This window comes from Echinococcus granulosus (genome assembly GCF_000524195.1).
Source record: "Echinococcus granulosus chromosome Unknown EG_S00005, whole genome shotgun sequence".
Classification (NCBI taxonomy): Eukaryota; Metazoa; Platyhelminthes; class Cestoda; order Cyclophyllidea; family Taeniidae; genus Echinococcus; species Echinococcus granulosus.
The window spans coordinates 1-12,351 of NW_020170385.1; the positions used below are offsets into that span (position 1 = coordinate 1).

Below are 12,351 nucleotides of genomic sequence, written 5' to 3' on the forward strand. Positions count from 1 at the left end.
AAGGAGTAAATCGCTCCATTTGCGTTAAAAAATCGAAATTTTTTAATTTTATTGGTTTTTAAAAAAAGTAACGATAAACAAAATTTTTTGATAATGTTTTGGCAGTCAAATTACAAATATGTTTTGTTTGTTTACACGCATGGTTCCCTTTCGTGCGGGACTTTTAGTTGATGGATCAAAGTCAGCTCGAAGGCCGCGGCGACTTGCGTGTTGTGGGTTGCAGGTGTTCGCTTTTCAACGATCCGGAAAAAAGCCTGGAGATCAATAGCGGTAAACTACTGGTGCCTTGGGCAAATAACTCGAACCTAACTATTGACCGGTGGGTTTGTTAGGAATTTATTAGATAGCCATAAATGCAGATACCTTTTATGTTGGACTATTTTGCTGCGTTTTCATAGTTAGCTTGCTTGCACTATTGTTTTGTTAGGGCATTTGAATTTCTTTGAACGTGTGTCCTTCTTGAGCCAAGCTATCCTCGGTTCGTTGTAGATTTGATTGCCGAGGCTACTTGCAAGACGTCACCGAGTACGATGCGGACAGTATCGTGCAAAGATTAGGAAGTCAAACTGCTGAAGACGCGGACCTAGAGGAAATGTGTAACTACGAGCGTTACCTCGAATTGCAGACCGACACCCACGATGTGGCAATTTTACAGGGTGAGTGCACTAAACACGAGAGTGAAAGGTCGCCCTAAGTGGCGCTAATCACCCTTGCTTCTTTGGCTGACCTATTGGCGGCCACCTTGCGACTTTTGAATCCTAGTTTCTCACGTGCTCTTCAAGGTAGCTGCATTTCGTTTCTCCGAACTCGGGTAAGTTTTACTTGTTTGTTTCTGTTTAAATTTCTTTATTCGTAGCTACCAGTCTCTGCTTCAGCTTCCTGGTTTCGATTCATGATAGAGATATTCTTCGATTTTCTGCGTTGAGGCGACTCCATTGTTCTCACTTCATTTGGATGATGACGAAAAATGGCATGTAATTAACTGAACACTAAATTTGCGAACACTTTCTGTCCATGCAGAAATTCCTTTCCTGTTTGCTCATTACTATTCTCTTATTTTCCAGGAGACAATCCAAACAAGGAGACGGAGGGGGCAATAGGCACATACACAACTGTTGGTTTCTCTTACGACGAAAATGAGTCAGAAGAACACAAAGTAGCTCAGGATTTACCAAGTTGGTTTTATTTAGCTAGTTGCGATAAGACTTTTTGGTTATTAACTTGGACAACTTTCCCGAAATTTAGACTCCAAGGCAGCTAACGTTGGCCCTGACAAAAATGAGACTTCAAAGGAGCATGTCTGCGAACCGTATATTTGTCCACCGGATCTAGTTCTTCCTTCGGGTGTAGTTTTGCCTGATTTTGAACGGCAAGCTACGATAATAGAGAAGACAGCTGTCTTCATCGCTCGGAACAATGCTCAAATGGAAATAGTACTTAAAACCAAGCAGTCAAAGAACCCTCAGTTCAGTTTTTTAAATTACGATGACAAACTCAATCCCTTTTATAAAGAATTAGTAAAACTTATAAAAACAGGCCGTTATATTCCCCGGCAGAGACCTCTCTTGAGTGCATCTAGGCTGCCCGATCCAAACGCTGTCGTGAGTCCAACTTCATCCCCTTCTACTGTCTTTCGAATGTAGATTTCGTGCCATTTCTTTGCTTTACCCTATCACCTTTTAATTCGTATTCAGCACTCGATGTATGTTTTTGATTATTGGTTTACATTCCTTTTATTTAGGTTAATCCCGATGAACCATATGAGATAAAACTGCCCAAGATTGATATATCGAAGACCGCATATGCATCCCTCATCAAACGGTTTAAAAAGTCAACTAGTGATAGGCAAGTTTTCGCTTCGAAAATTATCAGTTGGTTTTTCGGTATTCGGAGATACTTTTTTTCGTGGATTTTGTTACTCATGGCTTACGTTAGAGAGGCTATAATATGAGAAAACGGCAGTTCGATTTTTTGTGCTAGCTAATACTCGCTTCGTTGCTCAATGAAATTAACGTTACTATTGGCCAAGCTTAGCGGTGGTTCATCATTTCTAGCTTTGTACTCTGCCTTTAGGTCTACGTAAATATCTGCTTTAAGGTGGTTAGTTAATTGAAAAGGACCACTTTCAGCCTGTGTTACTTTCTTGGTAAATCTCCGTCGCTGTGTCCGATTTATTCCAGACTGAATCCCAATCACAGTTCTGTCAACTATGCAGAAAGCGATGATAGACGTTTGGTGCCAGATATCCAAAGAAATACTTCTGCTGCTGAAACAATGGAGGCAAGAGAATCGTCTGAATTTTCGCCATTGTCGGAGGCTGACTACGAGCATTGTTATCAAGAGTATTATCGGTACTACTATCCACACTACTACACGCATTTCTTGAAGGGTGACAATGCTGAATCTGCAAATGAGTCCTATCTTGTGGCGGAATCCGCTCGGGCAGCCGCTACTGCGGCTTCGGCGGCTGTCAACGCCATGCGACAGTCCTATCTAGCTTCCAAGTCCGGGTTAGTGACTGTTTCGAATTTAGTCTACATCCCATACCAGCAGTCATCCCACCAGATTGAAATTTTTATTTAGAACTACTTTATTTTAGGCGAACCCATACCCGATCCTCTTTTTTTAATATTTATTTCTGTTTCTTAAATTGTCTCAGTTTCATATCTCCCCCATCTGATCTTCGGGGAATTATTGACAAAATGGCAGAGTATGTCGCTCGCAATGGGGAAGAATTTCAAGAAGTAGTAAAGAAGCAGAAGCAGAATGACACTCGTTTTGCTTTCCTGCAAACGGGGCATATTCATCACGACTACTATCTTGCAAAGAAGAAGGAGTTTGTTGCAAAAGCGTGCCCAAGCATGCGAGGTGAGACGAGGTCGCCAAACATTGAAGTCGATCGAGATCGTGAGTCTACGTGCGCCTTTCTAGGGCCCCATAGTCTTGACAACTAATGGCTTAATTGAATCGTTTACTACTAACGTTTGGTAGCTGAAGAATTGTGCTATCTTGTGACGTATACTTTTAGCTTACTTGTTTTAACAATTCGAGAGGAATCTAGACATCCTAGTCATCGATAACTACTAAACCCACTTGTTGAAAATTTCATTAAAAGTGGGGGACTTACACTTGACTAAAATACATTGTATTCAGGCTTTAAAATAACATTTTAGCTAAGCATGCGACATTGAAGCAGGAAAATAACAGCCCTACTGTGGCTCGCAACAAAAGTATCTCCTTTCGCCTGATTAAGTCGGTCAGTTCGAGCCGCCTAAAAGGTATGGATGAATCCAGTCCCTCTCCAGCTGCAAGTTGTGAAGATCCCTCCATCCTACGTACATCCTCCTACAGCGTCCTCCCCGGCATGAGTAACTACTCCTCCGCAAGCGATATTGAGGAGAATAATGAAAAGGACCCACCTAATTTCTCTCCATCATTGAATACTCATGACGGGGAGTCTATGGAACGGACATTTGTTACCGTCCTGGAGGTTCCGAACGGTGGGTTGATTTCTGGCCACGTTGCCTCTTTCTAATCAACCCAATTGACCTAAAGCATGTGCCGGCATTTAATTTGCGCTATTGTTTACAAGGCACAGGAGATAAAATCCAGTGCACTTTATGGTTACGGATGTATGCATGGGTATTTCTGCTTACTTCTACACTCGAAATGTGAATACGTCATTTCGGATTTTCCCCTTTTACCACTCTGGTTTTCGAACTAGGGGCGTCTCTTATTCAGCAAATCTTCAGAAAGATCCATCCTAGTTTTCATAGGTTTGTGTATGTTGCCATTAAAGCTTCCTTACCAAACGGATCACAATGGGAGGCTACCACTACATTATCATCCTCGGGAAGGTCTCCCACACCACCTTGCTCATCCAGACATGATACTACACCAAGTGTCTTTCCTACAACCGTCGACGGCGCTCCCAAGGCCGTGAGCACGACCATCCTCACTCCGGAGGAAATCGCACGCGACATCCAGTCGATGGAGGAGCAGGCGCGGTTGCAGTTGGAGCGACGCAAACGTGCCGCTCTGTTCGCGGCCAAACTGCGGCAGTCAAAATTGATGAAGGTAGAGCGAGAGGTGGAGGAGGAGGGAAAACACAGCAGGATGTCTAGCCACCTCACACTGTCCCCGTCTCAATCAATTATACTGCAAACAGCGACTGCCGCGCCACCCCCTCCCCCCTCTTCCGTGCCTGCTGCAGTCGCACACGCTGTTGTGGCGCAACTGAAGACACAACGCGAACGAGCTCTAGAGGCTGCTGCTGCCGCCGGTGATGAAAGGAAGAAGGCATGCTCTCCCATTCCATTTTATGCTTATTTGTTAAACTGGTGTCGTACTATGTCTGGCTCCATCGGGTAACTTTCCGGCATACTAGCCTTCAGGCGTCCTACGAAGTGTATTTCCTCGTCCCAACTATAGGCACACAGTAAGTCGAGAAGTCCGCCAGCAGCCTACGCTAGGCGTAGGGAGCGATCCTCCGCGTCATCTCCGGACGGTGGTACTGCGCGTGCTTCGGGCTGTAGTAGCAGGAGCCAAAGACGACACTCCCGATCCGTTTCCCGTGACAGAGGTCGGAGCCATGTCAGAAAACATCATCGGAAGAGAAGCGGACAGCGTGTTTGATTTTGTCCCTTATGTTAACAATATTCGTGCGTAGCGATTACTTTTACATATCCGATTTCAAAGGTTGCTGCTTGTTGAGTTAATGGGTGTTTTTTAATAAGGACTTTCGGATTTTGTGTGCAAACCATGTTAAGCCCGAAGTGGAGCGCGCAATGTTAATACAGGTTCACTACACCAGATTGATGAAGCGTCTTCAAAAAAGGCCTTTACATACACCAGCTGTCAATAGAGGTAGAGGCGGCTGCACGTCCTCAACCTCTGCGCAAGTAGCAATTAGTTTGTTGGTAAAGGTCGATGGCTGTTCAACAGGTCTTGAGTTCCTGTCAATCTAAAATACGGAATTTGTGAATGAGGAAAGGAAGGAATAGGTTAGGGATATCTCAGCAGTCATCATTGGCAAGAATTCCCTTTCTATTACGATGAAGCGGTTAGTCAGAGGAGCTATGAGGGAAGGCGGCGCTGGTGGGGGTTTTATGGTGCTTTTATCGGTGCTTACATGTTCAAGATTCGATTGACTTGTTGTTTCAGCCCTTGGTCGACGTCGAGTGGGTTGTTTGAGTTGTTGGTGCATTCCATGATAGAAGCCGATCTATCGTTGTTTGTAAAATGGGCTGTTGGCCGTTTAGAAAACACTTTTGAATTGCCACCTCTAACGGGATCACCTGACTCGATATGACTCATGATTGAAGGGATGTAGGCACCGGATTTCGATTGAAGTACCGTGGAGGCCGATTTGGGCTTGGTAAAAGGGGGATGAAGTTTATCTTCTATTATTCACAAGGTCGTAGCATTTTGAAAAAAAGGCAAAAATATTTCGCTCAGTATGAGTTGAGTGGCGTATAAAACGAGTTGATTATTGAGTCAGGCGCAGTTGCTAAGCTGCACCGCAAGCATTACATTGCTGTAGTACTTCTGTCGGATTGGAATAGAGATAAACTGCATCGAATGGTAAATAGTAAAAGGTTTGCATGCGAAACTTGTGTGCATAGGAAGTAGTCTGAGGTCTGAGAGCAGAGGTAGAAGACTCACCAAGCTCAGCTCGTGAAAGGCTGCGGTAGCAAGGCTCTGAGGTAGAGCCTTGCCATGAAGGGGTTCAGTGAAAGGTTGAAGAGGACTGTTCGGACCGCCTCTCTGGTGGATTGGGGCGCCTTGCTCGAAAGTCTGTCGAAACACGGGATTGTTAACTACAGTAAGGACGGCTTGGGCTTCGGTGATTGGGTTTGTAGATCCGGCATTACAATCTTCCTTATGGATGGAAACCCTCGGAGAATAACGACCAGAAATCGAAGCATCAGGTACATCCTGGAGTTGGCATCTACCAGAAAAAGCGGCAGATGTGTTGATGCTCGACAGCAAAGGGTCGTTAATTTCCACTGAAGCACTCGTTTCTGAAAGTGACTGCAAAAAGCAGCTGATGAGCGCGGCGACACTCTTATATAAAAGAATTCAACTTGAGTGGTTAGTGAAAAATCTCTTGAATAAGCCACGGGATCAAGATGGTTAAGGCCTTTTTCCGTAAAATTAGATTTCTTAGTAATTGGCCAATGCACTTCAGGCCTCAAGCTAGGCTGCCCATGGTAATGGTGTATATTGCACAAGCAAGGGTTATACCAGACTTACAAGTTGGTCTTGTGGGTGCCGACTTCTCCAGTAAACTAATTGTTCCTCTATTGGTGGATATAAAATATTCAAGTGGGGCCTCGGCGTAGCTTCGTCCGAATGTACACGATCCGATCGATCCGCCGAATCAGGCGACAGACCAGTGATATCGTGAGGGTCCGTCCGTCTGCTATCATGAGGAGTCTGGAAATCAGTTGGAATGAACACTTACGTACATAGTTTCTTGGTGTTTCTCCTGACAAATAGCCAAATATATGTTCACGAACCAGCAGTACAAAGTTGCCTATTAACACCTAAATGCTTACTTAATTAGATGATAAGGATGCAATAAGGAGGCTTATCACTCAACCCGAGATGCACCGATTGGCTAAGTATTGAAAAATATGGAGACGGTTTTATGCGTTTTTAGAGAATATGGGGGTCATTGAAAAGTGGGTTGTTGAAAATAGTTCAATAGATTGTAGTTCACTTGCGCGGAAAATATACATAAAAAAGTACCTAAAATAGACAAATTCAAAAAGACGAAACAAACAAATAAATGACAGCTTGCATCAAATACCCAATTTTTTTTTGTCAAAGGATCATAGATTACTGCTTTTAACTGAGAACCTTGTGCGCATCAGGAGTGGAGCAAAATAGAACAAAGGAACCTTACAAGCTTTTCCTTGGACTTCAATTTCTCCTTATCCACAAGGGGACCGGCTTGATTTGTAGCAGCTTCTCGAATAGGCTTCTCGATGGCACACACGCGCAACTCAATTCCGGCAACTCGATCAACAATTTGAGAGAGCTGGTTCGAGAGCGTGTTGAGGGTGGTCAAAAGGCCGGGCAGGTACTCATTCTTTGCACAACCCAATGAATCTTTAACAATACTCGGAGAAGAACCCGGCTTTGGCTTTGACTGCAGAGGGAATGCTAACAATGTGCCCTAAAATCCAACAAAAGGAAATATTGACATGTGATTTGTTATTGACAGTACCCAACTTGGTAATGTTTGTATCGAATCTAAGTGCTATGTCTTCAGAACATTGATCAAAGTGGAGTGTATGAAAGTGGTGTGTTTACTCTGTGCAGATGGTCAGGGCTCAAACGATCATCTGCGCACAGTGATTCCGCGTCTGTTGTTGGAGACGAAATGGCGTCAGCTTGTTGAGGCGGAATGAGGAGTCGCGTTTGCTGAGTAGAAGACAGCTGATTCTGCTGCGAGGATCGGGGGAAGGTCGTGCCTACGCCACGCACCGCCCCGCCTGCGCCATCACCACACGCCCCTTGAGATGCTCTCTGGGAGGACGATAATGGCGGCAGTTGCAGTACTGCAGATGTCGGCAGAGATGGGTACAAGGACGTTACCTGGCGAATCCCTCCCGGACCAGCGGAGGGGGAACATATCAAGCTAAGCACATCGCGGTTCTTTGGTGCCTTTCTGCGGAGATCTTTTTGAAGTTCGCCAACCGCCTTTACGATTTCGGTAGCCATCTTAAGTTTCTGTCCCGCGAATGAATTTGTGAGAAATTGAGTCAGTGAAAGGGGGGGTTTCATAGTGAATATATCGCGACAGATTCGATAAAGTAATTCTATGAAACGATGATCCTCGGTTTCTGAAAGGAAAATCATTAAAAAACCCATAGATCTAGACTGCGCTTTTGAGGAAAGTAAGAGTCAATTAATATGGAAAACGGAAATGGATCGCAAACGTGGTAGGACACAGAGTATGACATTTAATAGTAGAAAACCTACCATGTAAAAGAAAATTATTTGATGAAAGAAAGAGAGAAACTCTACTGTCGTATTCGCAAAGAAGATGACGATAAAGCTTGATGAAGGGGGGACTCAAGCCCAGAATCATGCTGAAAGGAAGCAAGTACATCAGGGTTTAGATATCAGCGGATGATAAGAAAGGTGATGGAGGGAAACTTACGAATGGAAATCGACATCCAATTTTATGCGAAAAAATCGTAATTGACGACGTAGCGCTTCAACTGCCTGTCTTAGATCTGACATTTTGAGCTATTGCATGGCCAACCCTTTCCTAAATATAGCACAAAAACACTGATAAAGAGGCAATGAGTACAGAAATAGTCCCTTTTTTCCCGTCAAAAATAACAAAACGCGAACCTGAAACCCACTAAACTATCTCACTTGACATTTATTCCCAATGCGTGTAAGATCTAACTTCCAGAAGATAATATACTAACGCGATCGACCAAATGTGCCAAATGGTTCCTTGATCGCACAACTTATAAACCGTTGATTTCAACAGCGAATGGCCCCATTACCAGAACATAATTTATAATTCAGGTCGATCTGAACTTAAATTGATACCTATCCATCCCGTGAAGCTATCAAACACGAAAATGCCATGGTAAATCGAAAGCTGTAAGATTGTAACTACTTCGTACGTTTATTTCAAATTCATACTAAGCCCTATCCTCTGCAACCCCTTTCTAGTAACATTTTAATATGCTTAAAGTAGTTTACAGAACACTATTAAGAAATAAGGTGGGATTTGTACAAACAAATGAAAATACGAATGGTGTAATACGGTGGCTCGGGTGCGCTTCACTGTTATTATTAATTTTTCTGACAGGGAATTTTAATAACATTCAACATTTCTTCGGCCAATGAGGTCCCCATCCAAAAGATACATAACTTACACTTGGACATAAGCCGACACCTCACCTAATCGCTCCACCACTTCGCAGCACAAACCATCCTTAACAGGTCATTCTAATTATTTATCATTAGGCTTTTCGCGGACAATAGCTGCGAATTTTGATGTGCTGTTTAAAACGTTATTTAACGAATAATTTTCACCCAAGTTGTTCATATAATACATGAGCATATAACCTAACCTTAGCACACCAACAAACTATTCCACACCATAGTGGGTATATTCAGCCCATTGAAACCACAAAAGTACATTCACTCAGGACCCCGAAGAATTCGCCAAAAGCAAAATTCTGAAATTTGGGATAAAAAGTGGCGAAGTGTCTTGCAGGGAAGAAGATATACCTGACGAGGACCGAACAAATATAAGTGACGGATTTGACAGAGCATTTTAGATAAATTGAAATCTGAAAAACTAATCACATTTCCCTTAAATTAGACCAAAGCGTAAAGATATAAATACAGCCAACTGCCGTATTCAAGTGCACAATGGCTATAACTCCGGCCACTTTGAAACCTATGCACTGTGAAAAGTTGGAATTCGTGAAGAGCGAATAGTAATACGAATGAGCAAGTGCACAGTGAAACCATGAAAGCCGGTGTAACATTAGTGAACTTTGAGAAAAAAAGAAACGAACTTATCGGATTAATGGCATATATTAAAATAATAAACCAGTACAATGCAAACTAAAATAATGAATACATCAAGCTGAAAATAAGAAGGCAACCAATCAAGTATGAAAGACATTGGTGCAGGGGATTTAGTGATTGAGGGACGTTACGTGCTGTAGATGATGTTAGGCTGTCCTACGGTGCGTTCGTGCGGCATCCAGGGGAAGTGGAGAGCTGGAATACACTGAGCGAGCGGACCCAGCTGATACAAAGAAGGCCGATTCGAGGATATAACAATTTTCTTTTCAATCTCAGAGGTGGCTGTGCCGAAAGCTGCTTTGAGGTAATCGTCGACGGCCCTTTCCGCACATTCGGCTAGAGTAAGACGTATTCAAACAACAAGACACTGAGATGGATTTCGAAAATTAAACTACATAATAATTCTAACTTCTGTGGCACCGAAATTCACAAATAAATTACAGATTCAAAAGCAACTTTTCCAAATGTGATTATGAATGCGGTTACAGAACCTCCTCGCCATGCGATTACGTATTCAGTGTTAAAAAACGGAGGAAAAAAAGCATGAGTTAATAGTTTTGTTGAAGCACATTATTAGTAAGTGCATACACTTTATTAGCAGTGACAGAAATAATTAAGGCTAAAGCCACATTACCACGCGGCTTAAAACCTTTTCGAACGATAACACAGAAGGACCTAAACCTAAAGCCTCGACCAAAGGCACAAAATAAAATTTTGGTGAATGCGATAGCCAACCTACCAATAAACCGAATAAAAGGCCTCACATCACCCGAATTGGCAGCTTTCAGGGTTTCATAATAGATGTGCCGATCGTCTTTCCTCACAATTGCCGGAGGAAAGCCGGCCCTCATGAGAAGAAGATTCATAACAAGTCGAGATGTTCGTCCGTTGCCGTCGTAGAAAGGGTGAATGTATACGAGTTTCCAGTGGGCTAAGGCGGCCAACTCAATAGGATGCATGGCCGCTGCTTCGTCGGAATTGATCCAGTCAACAAGCTCTTGCATTAAATCGGGTAACATGTTTGCTGGAGGTGGAATATGGTCACCTACAAAGACCTGCGAATAAGTTAATAATACACGTTACCGATTTTAGCAAGCAGACAAACTTAAAGATAGCAAATTTAGTGATCTTAATAAAGCTATATTGAATACCCCAAAACGCACGAGGAAATCAAGACTAGTGCCAAAAAGGAAAAGAAAAGCACAAATGCTACGGGGTACTTTCAAGGAAAGTCAAAAATTTAATATTACTTGCGTTTGTCGCAGATGACCAGCCTCAGCCAAGTTAATAAAAGATAAAACTCTCCGGTGCAGTTCCAATATGTCGGACAGCGAAATGGGTGATGCAGAACCACTGAGTAATGTTGTGTTAAGATACTTGAATGCTGCATCTAAGCCAAGAATCTAAAGTACAATGAAGGTAGAAGAAAGTGCCAAACTAAGAATTTATTGTAATTAAAAATTTTTACCTCATTTTGTTCCTGCAGGCTTTTTCCACCAATGGCTAAACGCGTTTCTAAAACAGCTCTAGTCTGAGCTAGAGATAGTGTGTTCCCCTCGATGGCATTAGAATGATAAATATGTTGAAAGTAATGCTCAATTTTCGCTTTCTTTAGTCCGGGATCAGATTCCGGAACAAGGTAAAAACGCACAACTTTTAAGTCTATTTTCTGGAAACTAAAACGCGCATAAACGCTGTTGAATTTAAATCAGAGTAAAAACATAAGTTCCTAATGCTTAGTCCAACATTTAATTCCTACCAGAGCCAATATTTACTATAAACTAAAAGCCGGTTACGTAAGGCATTGGTAATCAGTGGAGTAGCGAGCGAGCCATTACCAGTTAGTGTAAAGTAGTCCTCTGATGACACAAGATAACAATAAGTAATTAAAACTGACCGTTGTCGATCTATTTTTTCTACTATTGGCAAAGTCCTTCGCCTATTATTTGATGCTCGAGTGTTGGCAGGATCACTGATAAGCGCCTTGGTATATAGTGAATCCGCAGTTACAATGCTTTCCACTTGGTCGGGACTCATGGAAGTAATAAGCTCATCGTAACTGAGTACAGCTGAGTTAATTTTATTTCCCTTCGACGTAATCCACAATTTCTCAAATGCCTCACCCAGAAGGTTAAGAATATCGGAGTTTTTAGGGTCCAGCTCTGCTGCGTGTTTCAATAATTTCAAAGCCATTTCAGAATGACCAGCAGCTTGATGTTTAACTGCCAGAATCATGCTCATCTTCGCTTCCTTACAAAGACCTAGACATGTAAAGTTAATGAGTAAACCTACTAGCACATTCAACTGAACCAGCATTGGCGAATTTCACATAGTCATTAACACGACTTTGTGTGCTGTGAATCAGCGAACGCATAGGTTCATAGTCGTGCAAATTAACATCAGAACCGATGCTCACACAATGTTGTGAGGTGGAATTATCAAAGTTGGTATTACGTAAAAAATACTTGCGTGTGATCACGTAAAGAGTAGATGACTTTAAAAAAACTTCAAGGTTCGCCAGTTTAAGGCAATTATGGAATCCAGAAGTTAGCTTGACCCACAATGAGTAGGGGCAAAGAGCAAGACAGAAAATGACTAAGAAAACGTACAACAACAAAAACCGCCCACACGCAGGCATTATAGAATAAATGACCCAATGAACTCATAATTAGCGCTCTATGATATATACACAAGTTATAAATACAAACACAGGTTAGTTTGAATAGCATGCATAAGTTACATGACACATTTGTTTTAAATTAACTACAGCACTGCATT

At 42.5% G+C, this 12,351-nt stretch overlaps 2 protein-coding genes across 2 annotated transcripts; one reads left to right on the top strand and one right to left on the bottom strand. All coding sequences in view use genetic code 11, as the record gives it.

Moving 5' to 3' along the window:
* Window positions 1-170: 170 nt before the first annotated feature.
* EGR_01266 (Splicing factor, arginine/serine-rich) lies at window positions 171-4,371 on the top strand (the record flags this gene model as incomplete). The annotated part of the gene is made up of 9 exons (XM_024490515.1): window positions 171-319; window positions 490-656; window positions 1,065-1,175; window positions 1,246-1,433; window positions 1,742-1,821; window positions 2,181-2,510; window positions 2,660-2,907; window positions 3,174-3,500; window positions 3,800-4,371. The coding sequence occupies 9 exons, from the start codon at window positions 171-173 to the stop codon at window positions 4,369-4,371; spliced, it is 2,172 nt and encodes a 723-aa protein (XP_024354839.1).
* A 1,125-nt stretch (window positions 4,372-5,496) lies between these two features.
* Window positions 5,497-12,211, bottom strand: EGR_01267 (Adenosine monophosphate-protein transferase FICD; the record flags this gene model as incomplete). The annotated part of the gene is made up of 13 exons (XM_024490516.1): window positions 5,497-5,571; window positions 5,665-6,066; window positions 6,256-6,438; window positions 6,911-7,183; window positions 7,321-7,536; window positions 7,606-7,853; window positions 7,993-8,102; window positions 9,705-9,909; window positions 10,313-10,628; window positions 10,824-10,976; window positions 11,042-11,249; window positions 11,471-11,834; window positions 11,866-12,211. The coding sequence occupies 13 exons, from the start codon at window positions 12,209-12,211 to the stop codon at window positions 5,497-5,499; spliced, it is 3,099 nt and encodes a 1,032-aa protein (XP_024354840.1).
* Between the last annotated feature and the right edge of the window lie 140 nt (window positions 12,212-12,351).